At 40.2% G+C, this 14,805-nt stretch overlaps 1 protein-coding gene across 10 annotated transcripts in view; it reads right to left on the bottom strand.

The window, feature by feature from the left end:
* The window catches only part of DOCK3 (dedicator of cytokinesis 3), a 604,430-nt gene that overhangs the window by 79,984 nt on the left and 509,641 nt on the right, over positions 1-14,805 (bottom strand). For all 10 annotated transcript variants that reach the window (XM_043550359.1, XM_043550357.1, XM_043550356.1 and 7 more), the window contains exons 27-31: positions 11,449-11,547; positions 7,782-7,876; positions 4,063-4,138; positions 3,313-3,413; positions 2,972-3,030 (exon numbers count right to left, since the gene is read on the bottom strand). In XM_043550359.1, coding sequence (XP_043406294.1) covers positions 2,972-3,030; positions 3,313-3,413; positions 4,063-4,138; positions 7,782-7,876; positions 11,449-11,547 — 430 coding nt within the window. The remainder of the gene's footprint in view (positions 1-2,971; positions 3,031-3,312; positions 3,414-4,062; positions 4,139-7,781; positions 7,877-11,448; positions 11,548-14,805) is intronic.

Genomic DNA, 14,805 nt, shown 5'->3' with positions numbered 1-14,805 from the left:
ACAGGTCCTTTAGACTTTTTAGAGTTCCTTAACCTTAGTGGTATGAAATTTGCAATTGAATGGACAAGGACCTTGACTTTGAACCAAACAGTGTCACCTCTAGGTAGCAGAAATATACAGCATTGTTAGCAATTATTTTTATAGTGTGCTTCCACTGTAAAACTTTAGTAAATAAAACAAAATTATCTGAAAAAAACATTGATAGGGCAATATTATTTTGAGATATCATTTCTCCACAAAATTATCTTTCAGATTAAATTGCGAATCCAACATACACCTACATATTGGAGGTTTTCCTCTAGTAAATTAATCAGCCTCTTAGGTGGTCCCACAATTGCAAAAAGGCAGGGGTAGGAAAAGAGAAATAAACAAATCAGGAAAAGCAGAAAAGAATGATTTTGATTTAAAGAGATAATAACTTTAATCCCTATGGGGAGCATATGTCATTAACTCTGCAATATTAAAACTCCTATTTCATTTCTCAGGTTTCAGAGTAGCAGCCGTGTTAGTCTGTATTCGCAAAAAGAAAAGGAGTACTTGTGGCACCTTAGAGACTAACAAATTTATCTGAGCATAAGCTTTCGTGAGCTACAGCTCACTTCATCCGGCTGTAGCTCACGAAAGCTTATGCTCAAATAAATTTGTTAGTCTCTAAGGTGCCACAAGTATTCCTTTTCTTATTTCATTTCTGTCATTCTGCATGTGAAGCAAAAAGCAGACGCTTTGGTATATTCCTCAAAATCATGATCGGGATGATTACAATTTAGACATACTAGATTTTGTCTTTTAAGCTGCATGTGACATTTGTTTAAGCCTGTTAACAATTTCATGAATATTGCTATCTACTTTTCAGACAAATAATGAGAAGCAAAGTGTGTTTCTAACATAACTAATACAGTGAAGTCAATGTGATACATTCCCTGCCAATGTGATGTGGCACATGTCATCAGATGCTATGCTGCACCCCAGCTCACTTCAACCAAAAGATGTTATTTAGATCAGAAATAAGCACAATTCATAGTTTTGTAGATTATAAGGAGGCCAGAAGGGATCATTGTGATCATCTAATCTAACCCCATGTATAACACAGGCCACAGGATTTCCCTGAATTAATTCCTGTTTGAACTAGACCATATCATTTAGAAAAACATCCAATCTTGATTTTAAAATTGGCAGTGATGGAGAATCCACCACAACCCTTGGTAAATTGTTCCAATGGATAACTACCCTCGCTGTTAAAAATTTATGCCTTATTTTTAGGGTGAATTTGTCTAGCTGCAATTTCCAGCCATTAGACCTTGTTATACCTTTGTCTGCCAGACTGAAGAGCCCTCTGTTACCTGTTCCATAAGTAGATTCTTATAGACTGAGATCAAGTCACCCCTTAATATTGTCTTTGTTAAGATAACAGATTGAGCTCCTTGAGTCCTTCACTATATAGCATGTTTTCAATCCTTTCATCATTTTTGTGGCTCTTCTCTGAATCCTCTCCAATCAATATCAATGTCTTTCATGAATTTTGGACACCAGAAATGGGCACTATATTCCAGTAGCGGTTGCACCTGTGCCAAATATAGAGGTAAAATAACCCCTCTACTCCTATTCAACATTCCCTGTTTTTTAATAATCAAGAAACACATTAGCGCTTTTGGCCATAGCTTTACTCTGGGAGCTCTTGTTCAGCTGATTATCCACCATGCCCCCCAAGTACTTTTGGAGTCACTGCTTGCCAGGACAGAATTCCCCCATCCTAGAAGTAAGGCCTACATTCTTTGTTCCTAGATGTAGGATTTACATGTAGCCACATTAAAAGCTTATTTGTTGCTTGCACCCAGTTCACCAAGGGACCCAGATCATTCTGTAGCAGTGACTTATCCTCTTCATTATTTACTACCCAATCTTTGTGTCATCCACAAACTTTACCAGGAATGATTGTATGTTTTCTTCCCAGACAGATAAATGTGTTAAATAGCATAGGGCCAAGAAATGATCTCTGTGGGGCCACACTAAGAACACACTTGCCTGATTATGCTTCCCCATTTACAATCACATTTTGTGAGCTATCAGTTAGCTAGTTTTAGCAGATTCAATATATGCTGTGTTGATTTAGTAACATTCCAGTGTCAATCAAAATATCACGTGGTACAAACTCAAATGACTTACAGAAATGTAAAGTCTATTACAACTGGTGTAACAACTATTGGATAATTGTGGCAAATTTTTGTGTTTTTTTAACCAGTAACAGAGAATTTGTTTCAGAGTAGCAACCGTGTTAGTCTGTATTCGCAAAAAGAAAAGGAGTACTTGATGCATTCCGATGAAGTGAGCTGTAGCTCATGAAAGCTTATGCTCAAATAAATTTGTTAGTCTCTAAGGTGCCACAAGTCCTCCTTTTCTTTTTAGAGAATTTGTTATTATACTTATCAGACACATTAATAAAGCACTCATAAATATGCACTTTACTGCATGTCTCTTCTGTACATGATCGCTAGCTGTGCACTTTTAGAATTCTGCATCACCCTGACTTGTTCTGTTGTACCATTTGCAAATGGATGAAATTGGACACAGCTGTAAAGGTTTAGTTTCAGCGATGCAGTCATAGACCAGATTAAAGTCAAGAGTGTACAACTGTATCTCAAGTACTAGACTAGATTGCAGCACAACAGCATGGATTTCCAAATGCTAATGCAGTACATCATCTGGGAATACCAAAGAAAAGCTGTTGAAACCAGTCACTATAAGATTTGAGAGTAAAGTATTCAAATTCATAGGAATGAGTTATTTCAAATGAGAAAAATATCACCGTAGAGCTATGCAGAAAGTCATTTTTTTTAGTTGAAAATTCCTGAAGAAACAAGACCCAGCATAAGCTCTGTGGTGTCACAGCACTAAAGCTGAATATTAGTAATGCAATTCTTAAACAACTTTAGTTTTGGTGATTAGGAGGAGAACAGGAGACAAAGAGACATACCCAGGTTCTGCCACATGCTGAACAACTCATATGCCATCATCACTCGCATGTCGCCGTATCTGAAAGAGACGGCATAGACAATCCCTTAATGGGACAAAATACAGCAAGTTGGTGATCTAATGAAATTAAATCAATATTTAAACCAAGGTTATACTTTTTAAGAACACCAGGGGATTCATCAAATTGTTGCATACTTGTCCTATGACCTCTACGTATGATTTTTCTGGGATGATTCCTCTCACTGCCTGTAATGTATGGGATTTTGTGATAAAAACCTATGTCCTACTTTTGAGGTTATGTCAAAAATCAGAGTTTTGGAGGCAAGGAGATCATATTCTTACTTGTCCAGAATCTTCTTTCTCTTAGCTGGAGTGACAATTTCTAGCTGCAGGCTTGGCTGGTTTATAAACAGAACAGCCAAGCTGAAATAGGAGTTCCACACCTAGAAAACAGGAAGGAAATTAAACACATGACAGTCCAAAGGCAGAACAAGTTCTGAACACAAACATACATGCCATGTTTACATTTTACAGAAGGCATCAGGTTGTTCCACCTTAAGTCAGAGGAAAATAGGTAATTATGTCTCAATAAACCAGATGTAATAATAAACTAAGTTAAATCAGTGCCAGGAATTATACAAATACTGGAGGGAATGACAATTAAAAGAATCCAGCAGCAAGGGAGTGTTGGGGCTTCAGATATAGGCCTTTCACCTCTTGACACCTGAATTCAACTCTGCATTAGGCCAAAAGTGAAATGAGTTTGGCAGTTTCAAATATTCCTAGTGAACACATTTTCATACCCTAAACCACAACATAGAGTGTGCTTTGAATTACATTAGACACTATACATTCTTGACTTTAGCCAATGCAAGCGGTCTCACTTTTCGTACCATTAGAATTCATAATGCTTCTGCTCTTCTGGGATTTTCCAGTTCAGTCAAAGCCTCAGCAGAGTTTGATGACTGTCTGTATCAGCTAGTTTATTTTCTGAGCTAGTGAACATAATCTATTAACATAGAGTAGCCACTGTTCCTGCATTGCTGCTGGTTTTAAAGGCTGTCATAAAATTTTCTAGATCTCAATCCTTACCTTAAAATCAAAGTCTGTTTCTGTGAAGTTCTTGTGCAGGGCAGAAGACAGGTACTGGACTGTGGTAACTATGATACTATAATTAAAAAAAAAGATCCTTTTCAATCTGCAGTACAAATTACATTCAGAGAGTTTTTGAATGGCTCTGAGCACTGGTGCTTTCTGTTATATTTCAAAATGCATTTTGGCACTCTTTCTTTTTGCAGTCATTTCTACATATCACCGTAAAGGTCACTGTGTTTTTTTTTTTTTTTTTTTTAACAAAGACTTCAAATTAAATAATGCAAGGCAGAATTCACAAATATGTTTTTCTGAACTATTGTAGATATTGGAAACTGAAGAGTATCTTTGTAATTGATGAGTTTATTTTGAAAAGTTCAGTACTGCAGTTAATAAATAAAAGAACAAACATAACTTATTTATTTTTGTTTCTGTGCATTTCTTTAATCAAAAATCAGGGAGGCACAATCCTCTACAGTTTTTGGACTTTGCTGTAAATTGATCTCCTCTGTACATTTTGGGTAATATTTTGTAAGCTCTGGGTTCACTGGGAAACGTAAATATTTTTGTAGGTGCTTTGAGCAGAGGGTTGAATTAGATGACCTCCTGAGGTCCCTTCCAATCCTGATATTCTATGAAATGCCTTTAATTAAATGAGAATAAATCATGTAACAACATGCAAGAATTAACTAAGTCTAATTTGCTTTGGTATAAAAAAGAAATAGGCTAAAGCTCAGCATCTCATTCATGTGATACTTTCAGTGACATTGATAAATGCACCTTATTTCAACCTGAAGAGATTTCCAGCTAAGCGGCGCCAGCAGGATGAGGTTATCTAGGTAACCAGGTCTTTTTTACTTTATATGGATTTCTCTTGTCCTGTAGTACAGCATGTAACCTGGGGGTTCACAACATCTATAGCTACTTCTTTCACTTCTCATTAGCACTGTGAACTCACAGAGCATACAACACCAGTGTTATAATATAGATATTCAGGCCTGTCTGTAAAGGCCTATACTCTAAGAATTTAAGTGTATTCTTATCACTTGGCTAGTTAGAGGTATAAAAGAAAGAATCAAAATCACTGTCTGCCAGTGTAAGGTCCTTCTCTTACTGTGACAGTCTGAGGCCCTATGCTTAGGCTAAGATCTTTGGCTAAGCAACAGAGGCAGCCATAAGCTGGGAAGTGACGGGTCACCTCCTCCCATTCCAAACTAGTCCCATTGAAATAAGGTGCTATTGGGCTGTTAGGAATACACTCCTGTCCTGATAGTGCCTATCGCCTCCAGAGAAAGGGAAGTGTCTAGAAAATGTAAAAGGAAATTTAGTTTGATAGCATCCTGTCTGGCAAGAACTCACTTATCAATAGCTGGGATGTGAAATCCTCACTTCTGTATTGTTTTGTCATTATAGTTCCCACTTTGCTATTGTTTGTCTGTATAATCTCTGTCTGGTTCTGTGATTGTTCCTGTCTGCTGTATAATTAATTTTGCTGGGTGTAAACTAATTGAGGTGGTGGGATATAATTGGTTACATAATCATGTTACAATATGTTAGGATTGGTTAGTTAAATTTCAAGAAAATGATTGGTTAAGGTCTAGCTAAGCAGAACTCAAGTTTTACTATATAGTCTGCAGTCAATCAGGAAGTGGGTGGGTGGGAAATGGGAACAGGGAATGGGGAAAGGGGGTGGGGAAATTGGAATCATGTTTTGCTAAAGGGGGAAATGGGAACAGGGAATGGGGGTGGGGAAATTGGAATCGTGTTTTGCTAAAGGGGGAAATGGGAACAGGGAATGGGGGTGGGGAAATTGGAATCATGTTTAGGCTAAGGGCAGGAATGGGAACAGGGACACAGGTGTAAGGCTCTGTGGTGTCAGAGCTGGGAAGGGGGACACTAAGGAAGGAAACTGGAATCATGCTTGCTGGAAGTTCACCCCAATAAACATCGAATTGTTTGCACCTCTGGACTTTGGGTATTGTTGCTCTCTGTTCATGTGAGAAGGACCAGGGAAGTAAGTGGGTGAAGGAATAAGCCCCCTAACAACAACAGCTGACCAATCAGCCTTCAGGAAGAGGTCCATGACATCATCTTGCAATGTGGACCCCTCCAGTACTTCAGTTAGTCAACTGTGATGCTACAGTTAGGTTAGCTAATAAAATGAGACACTAGTAGGTAACCCCAGCCTCTGGGTATAATCCTGGCTCTCAGCCTGCTGCTGCTACCTCCTAAAAAAAACAGAAAAAGCTTGACAAGGCAAAAATAAAAAACAAAACTAAATAAATTCAAGCCCAAATGACAACTGCATAATCAAGAAATAATGATTTCAATATGATACCTTGTCATCTGGTGTAAGGACTGTGGTCTGCCCCTCCTTTTCTAAAAAAAATTGAGTCTACCACCAGGGCCGTCTCTAGAGTTTTTGCTGCCCCAAGCAAAAAAATTGCCGCCCCAGCAATTGCCGAAGCAAAAAAGAAACAAAAACAAAAAAAAACCAACCGGTGGCCGGAACGCCGCCCCTGGAATTGTGCCGCCCCAAGCACGTGCTTGCTTTGCTGGTGCCTATAGCCGGTCCTGTCCACCACTGATCTAAGCTGAGTTGCTCTGGTCTTTCACCCAAAGAGCATGTTTAGAGCCTGTAGGGATGCTGGTTCTGCTAGGAGCAGTAGCCCAAGGCAGTGCACCAGGCACAAACTGCGAGAAAACTCCTTGGTGAGTTTTGTTGCTGTTTTTTAAATTGAGACACAATGAAGAGGTGGGGAAAGGATAGCTCAGTGGTTTGAGCATTGAACTCAGAGCCTTGGGTTTAGCAAGCCAATCTCTGAGGGGGCCATTTAGGGATCTGGGGCAAAAATTGGGGATTGGTCCCACTTTGAACAGGGGGTTGGACTAGATGACCTCCTGAGGTCCCTTCCAACCCTGATATTCTATGATTAAGCCAGAGAGGTAACAATGTAGATAAAAGGAAAATTAAGACCATAAGCACTACATATCCAAGAGCTATGTATACCTCAGCAGCTCCTTCCATTTTAGTAACTTGGCTGAAATGGCAGAGCCAGTCTTTTTGGCTATCCCTCCTTGCACCTCAGACTATTGACGAAGTGCATTTATCACATGGCAAGAGGAAACCATGCCTCCCTCAGTCAGGGAAGGATTTGTGGGGTACTTGTGGATACAGTCATAGATAACTGGAATTGGTGTCTAGTTCTATTCGGCACTTAAAGAGCATTGCCTGTCTTCAAAGCAATGGACCTAGGCAAAGCAATTACCGAAACTTTACAGATGGGAAAACAGACAAAGGGGCAGATGTTCAAAGGGGTAAATAAACTCCATATGTGACCAACTTTGGGCAGATCATTTTAGCTCACTATCACTTGTGTGCATAAGTGATAGAATTTACATACAGGAAGCCTATTTGCACTTGGTTTTCGTGAAAAAAGAGCGATTTATAGTATTAACTCTATAGTATGTGTGCCCACTGGTAGCATGTAAAACTTGTACATGAAAGTGATCATTCATTGACAGAAGCCCTAATTTGGCCCTGATAGCTTAAGTAACTTTGCAGAACCAGGATTAGTACTCAGGAAGAGTTCCTGCCTAGAGTCCCACCCCTCAATCCACTAAAACACACTGTTTCTCTGGGATTGAGAAGCCCTAATGTAGAGTACCCCCAGCGTTCTCATACAGACTTTCAGTGCTTTAAACATGTCCATACTCACTTGCTGGTGAGCAACCTCATCACCATCCAGTCCCGAGGAAAGACACTCATCTTCATTAGATTTCGAAACACACAGAAAATCTTCAGCAGGAACTCCTAATACACAGAAAAAAGACAATAATAAGCAGTGGCAGCTGTAGGCAAATGTACTTTCCTAGCCACAGCCAAGACAATTAAGCTAATTATGTTTCCCTTGCTTGATCCCTGTGTCACTAGGCTACATAGCTCAGGACATGGAAGCAGCATGTATGGGAATGAGACAGATACAGTTGTTTTCAGAAGGTGCACTCTCCTATATTTTAAAGCTTACAGTGCAGCACTTTATTTTACTTTATTCCATATGACATTTCGGTAGTGTCATGCAGAATTCTGGTCTGAGTTCCCAGTGTGCCTTTTGGAGGAATTGTTATTTATTTAATTTATATTAAAAGGGGTATGTTTTCATGGTTCTAGGCACCCCGTCATAAAATAAAAAAATGAATAAAAATAAATTATTTTATAGGTTATGTAATATGGTAATATAAGATCCCATTTATAATGAAGAAAAAAGGACTTGCTAAAGGCATCCCACCCCGATGTCTGTTTCTAAAAGGACCACTTCAGAGACAGAGAGAGAGAGAGTGTGTATGTGTCCATCATGCAAAGAAACCTAAGGGAGAAAGAAGAGTGGTCTAGCAGTCCCGAGCAAAGGATTGAGGAAAAACTCCTGAGATCAAATCCTGGCTCTGCCAATGACTTACTTTTTGACTCTGAATAAATCACTTAGCAACTCACTATCTGCCTCATTTTTCACTTGTATATAACAGTAATCCTCTCTTAACCCATAAAAGGGGTATACATTATTGTTGTTACACCAGCATAATTCAATCTCTATCTCCATAGCCAATTTAATCACAGATCTTTTTACTGAGACTATCAAGAAGGTTGCCAGCTGTGACAGTGGTATTTGTGATGTCAGGTGAGAACAACTTCAAAACTTTTCTTAAGTGAACTTCTCAGTAGAGCTGGTCAAAACTTGGAATTTCTGGTTTCTGGGAAATTTCAAAACTCCTTTCTTCTGATTCAGGTAGAAAACAAATATTTTTGAAATTTCCTAATTACCCAAAATTCCCCCCAACCCCAAAAAATACAGTTTTGGAAGACATTAATTTTGAAATTTCAATTTGGATTTCTCAGTTTTGTTTTGGAAGCTTGTTTTTTTATTCTTGAATTTCACAACTTTGTTTCAAATTTGATTTGATTTGATTTTTAAATTTTTATTATATTTAATTATTTCATGACATGTAGATGTAGTAAATATCATTAAAGGCAGCTGCTTCTTAGTACTGACTGAAACATCTTAGTAGCTTCCCTTTAAGATTTTAAAAAATATATTAAAAATAGAATATTTAAACGTTTATATAATATTATGAGTCAGTAGCTACAGTGCATAATGTGCAATACTACTGACATAACATAATATAAAAATAATGTACCAATAAAAACAGGTACGAATAAAATAGAATTCAAAATGAAATTTTGAAATTTCAAAGCAAAAATTCAAATTCCAAAGCAAAATTTTGAAACCTGAAATTAAATTTTAAAACAAAGATGTACTGAAATGATATTTGTTTGTTTTGAAATTTGAGAGAATTTTTATCAAAACTGACAACTTTTTCAGAAATACTTCAATTATGATGAAACCAGAATTTTCTGTTAAAAATTCCACAAAAATTTCCAACAAGCTCTACTCCTATGTATATTCCATGTCTACTTAAGACTCAGTATTAGAGTGCCAACTCTTATCATGTGCTCTATTGAAAAAGTCATCAAAAGTTAACTTTAGATCACTACCAATTTGTGCTCCATTCAACCTAGTAACCTAGAGGTAAGAGGCTCTGTTATCCCAAAGTCTGTATCTCTGAGCCACCCAGCCTTTCTCAGGATACCTTTTCATTGGTATATACAATAATTGGAAGTTGACACCCTCTTCCAAAAGCACTTCAGATCCTGTTCCACCTTGTTTGTTCAGTGTTTTAACAGGTTTCTACCATGGTGTCAGTTTGCTTTACTATTCACTCTATTACTGAGCTGTCACACTAGCCACAAAAACATTTTGTATATAACCCCATCATCATACTGTGAAAGGAAAGTGGCAGCATGACTGTTACTTCCATCAGATTTATGTATTGCTTCTTGAAGTTAATCTGCACTTCACAGCCATTTACTGTGATCTGAGACATGCTGCCTTCATACTGATGCGAAGGTAACAGATAGGCTTCTCTCCCTTTGAGATGGACACCTCAAAACAGATAATGGTTGGGAAGCCACCAGTGAGGGTACATAAACTGTGTACTAAGCAACTCTCTCTTCATAATCTTCATAATAGCTATGATTTAGGTCACCACTCACAAATGGGAATTTGGGGAGCTTGTTGAAGCATACCAGGTAGAGTAGGCTGGCCACTACTCCAACAGACCAAGCTAAAATTTGCTGTTGACTTTTCTCTGCTTGATATGCAAAAGTCAGCCTTGGAATATAATTATCTTTTGACATAAGAACAAACTTCAAACCTTTTCTTAAGTGAGCTCCTATGTATATTCCATGCCCTTCAATAGGTTGCAGAATAAACTACTTTGGATTTTCTAGTCTGTACAGACTACTAGTCTGTAGTTCAGGCTATGTTCCACAAAGTACCATAATGATATCTATCCCAGGTACTTATCTGCTCCCTATTATCATATGATCTGAACACCTTGCTATCTTTAATATATTTATCCTCACACCACTGCCATGAGGTAGGGAAGTGCTATGGGTATGACTAACTGCAGCTGAGAGGTGTTATTCCCAGTGCGGGTGGACAGATTCGTGCTACCACACTAAAAATTGCAGTGTGGAAGTTGCGGCACTGGCTCAGGTTAGTCATTTGAGCGCAGACCCAGGAGGTTGGGCAGGCTCGGACTTGGGCAGCTATCCTGAGCCACTGCTAGTGCCACAAGAGCCACACTCCACTAACTCAGGGTGAGAGCTTATGCTCAAATACATTTGTTAGTTAGTCTCTAAGGCGCCACAAGTACTCATTTTCTTCTAACCACACTGGGAATCACAACTCCGAGCTGCAGTGTAGACATACCAGGGAGATTCTGGGTATGTTTACAATGCAGAGAAAAACCTGCAGCACAGTCTCAGAGCCTGGGTCAACAGACTTGGGCTTGCAGGACTTGGGCTGCCGGGCTAAAAAGAGCAATTTAGATGTTCCTGCTCCGACTGGAGTCCAGGGTCTGAGACCCTCCCCCTCAGCTCCAGCCCAAGCATGAATGTCTACACTGCTCTTTTTAGCCCCGCAGTCCGAGTCCCATGAGCACAAGCCAAAGGAACCAGGTTCTGAGATTCGGCACCATGGGTTTTTCTTTGCAATGTAGACATACCTTCCGTGACTTGTTCAAGGTCACACCGGAAGCCTGGGATAAAGGTAGGGACTCCCAACTCCTAGGCTAGTGTCCTAACCACTGGACCATCCTTTTCTCTGATAATAATAAACTAAGTATATGAAACAAATAGTGACTATATCTGTAGTGAATGTGGATGCTCAGTAGAGTAAGTGAAAACACGTTCTGCACTGTCATCTATCTGATTTCTGAGGATAATATTTAATAGCTGCTTCTAAAAACCATGATGTTACGTCCTACCTTTAGCTCATCCTTGCTCTGGAAGTTGTCCAGTAAATGTTGAAAATGAGTGTCTGACATTTGACGAAGCAGAGACAAGAGACAGGACACATACTCTCCCTGTCAAGTAAATGAAGAATTATTCAGTCCAGACAATCAAAGTATTTTTTAGATGTAAAATTCAACCTGAGGTAGGAAATAAAAGGTGGGGTCTGAAATGGCACCAATGCATATGGAAGAAAAGCTCATGTGCAGAGATTAAAAATACTGTATGACAAATGATCTCTATTTCCTGTTAATATATAGCAAAAAATCTCAGAGGCTCAGCTTTCATAGGACTTATTACAAATATCAGAGTTTAAATGGTCAATACTGACAGTCAAGGGGTCTCTCTCTCTCCTAGTATGTAGGAGGAGTGAAGCTGCTCTGAAATCAAGGTCTTACATAGTAAATAATACTTTGCCGTTATATAGTTCCTTTCACCATAGCCTCTCAAAGCGCTTTACAAAGGTGAGTAAAAATCCCCACTGTAGCAAAGTGGTCACCCGCTCCTCCCTGGAAGGGCTTAAAACAGCCCTGGGAAAGGGCTAGGGCAGCAGAAAAGCTGGGCTGATTGGGAGGCAGCCTCTGCTGTGGCCATGCCCCAAACAGACCCAGCTGGCCCTATAAAAGCCAGTGAAGCCAGGCGCAGAAGGACTCTCTCTCTGGCCTGTTGAGAGGGAGGGACCTGGCTGCTGGGAGTATACCAAGGTACCTGAGGTGGAGCAGGGCTGGGGGAAGGCTAGAGGAGCTGGGGAGCTCCGGCCTGGAAACCCCCCAGGCTGCACGCCTAGTGGAAGGCTAAATAGATGCTGGGATTGCAGAGGGCAACCCAAGGGGTAGGCAGAGGCAGCAGGTCCAACCTCCCCTTGCCTATGATGAGTGGTGCTTACACTGCAGTTGGCCCCACGAAACGGGGGCTAGGTGATGACTGGCAGTGGCCATAGACTGAGGTGAGGTGGGGGTAGAGAGTTGGTGGTTCCCTGGGAAGGGGAGACCCAGATCTGTGCGGGGTACTGCAGGTGGCAGCACCCAGGTGTGAAAGGGGGCACTGGGGTCCAGGAGGGACTAGGGGCCCAGCAGCAAGAGGGACACCGGCTTGCAGAGGGAGCTCTGGAGGCTGGACTGCTAATTCCCTGGATGACCAGCAGGAGGCACCACATGGGTGAGTCCCGCCCCGCTACACCCACTTGTACACATTTGAAGAGTACAGCATAAAGGGGTGAGGCATTGTGTCAAAGGTAACGTTGCAAGTCAGTAGCAGTCAGGAATGGTATCTGTCTCCACCTTACTAGTTCCCTGCTATGACTACCAAACATGTCTCCTCGTAGCAATCGTGTCTCTAAGCCATTGAAACAATTGCAAAGATTTTCTAAGAAGTACCTAATCTTGTGTCACATATTACAGATACTGTGCTAAATATGAATGTTCATGAAGAATGTTTCTGAAGAGATTTTATATCTGGGGGTTTCCTGGGCAAGTTCATTTTTCAGATGGACTCAGGTAGCTGCCCATGTGCTTGGGAATGTTTATAAACTTTTCTGAGCTACTCCACTTAATGTTAATACCTTGTCTTTACTAAGAAAAAGGTGTGTTCTTACAGGTACATGTGTTAGCTAACAGATGTAAGTAAAAGAATGTAAATCATAGTTAAGAAAAGACAGTTGTAGTTTTTTTTTCATAGATACTAAGATCAGAAGGGACCATTATGATCATCTAGTCTGACCTCCTGCACAATGCAGGCCACAGAATCTCACCCACCCACTCCTGCAATAAACCTCTCACCAATAGTCTGAGCTACTGAAGTCCTCAAATCATGGTTTAAAGACTTCAAGGAACAGAGAATCCTCCAGCAAGTGACCTGTGCCCCATGCTACAGAGGAAGGCAAAAAACCTCCAGAGCCTCTTCCAATCTGTCCTGGAGGAAAATTCCTTCCTGACCCCAAATATGGCGATCAGCTAAACCCAGAGCATATGGGCAAGATTCACCAGCCAGATACTACAGAAAATTCTTTCCTGGGTAACTCAGATCCCACCCCATCTAACATCCCATCACAGGCCATTGGGCCTATTTACCATGAATAGTTAAAGATCAATTAATTACCAAAATCATGTTATCCCATCATACCATCTCCTCCATAAACTTATCAAGTTTAATATTAAAGCCAGATAGATCTTTTGCCCCCACTGCTTCCCTTGGAAGGCTATTCCAAAACTTCACTCCTCTGATGGTTAAACCTTTGTCTAATTTCAAGTCTAAACTTCCTGGTGGCCAGTTTATATCCATTTGTTCTTGTGTCCACATTGGTACTGAGCTTAAATAATTCCTCTCCCTCTCTGGTATTTATCCCTCTGATATATTTAGAGAGAGCAATCATATCTCCCCTCAACCTTCTTTTAGTTAGGCTAAACAAGCCAAGCTCCTTGAGTCTCCTTTCATAAGACAAGTTTTCCATTCCTCGGATCATCCAAGTAGCTCTTCTCTGTACCTGTTCCAGTTTGAATTAATCCTTCTGAAACATGGGAGACCAGAACGGCACACAGTATTCCAGGTGAGGTCTCACCAATGCCTTGTATAACGGTACTAACACCTCCTTATCCCGACTGGAAATACTTCTCCTGATGCATCCTAAGACTGCATTAGCTTTTTTCACAGCCATATCACATTGGCGGCTCACAGTCATCCTATGATCAACCAATACTCCAAGGTCTTCTCCTCCTCCGTTACTTCTAATTGATGCGTCCCCAGCTTATAACTAAAATTCTTGTTATTAATCCCTAAATGCATAACCTTACACTTCTCACTATTAAATTTCATCCTATTACTATTACTCCAGTTTACAAGGTCACCCAGATCCTCCTGTATGATATCCCGGTCCTTCTCTAAATTGGCAATACCTCCCAGCTTTGTATCATCCGCAAACTTTATTAGCACATGTTAGCAAGTGAAGGTAAAACCTAGACTCGCCCCTACAAACTGCCTTGTCTTCATTAGGAATTTACCTCATGTTTTCTTACTGCATTATAGCTAACAAGATGTTAGGAAACATCTTTATTCCTAGTGTGGAGGCACTGACTGTACATCTACCTGCACAACCCACTCAAATTCCCAGCCAATTTGTAAGAAAATTAACACTGGATGGAAAGCGTTTTGGAGAACAGATTGACAACACAAGTGGCGCTGATATCTGCTCAGTGTTTGAATCAAGTAAAAATAGGGTTAGGATAGACTATGTAGTGCAATGAGTCCAGGAAGGGAGAAGGCTGGATGGGATTTTTATCCTTCCCCCCCGCCCCCGTTTCGTGAAAGACAGGGAAGAATTCTCATTCCCTCTTTAT

The sequence above is a fragment of the Chelonia mydas genome, chromosome 7 (assembly GCF_015237465.2).
Source record: "Chelonia mydas isolate rCheMyd1 chromosome 7, rCheMyd1.pri.v2, whole genome shotgun sequence".
NCBI lineage: Eukaryota > Metazoa > Chordata > Testudines > Cheloniidae > Chelonia > Chelonia mydas.
This window is presented reverse-complemented; position numbering and strand designations above follow the sequence as displayed.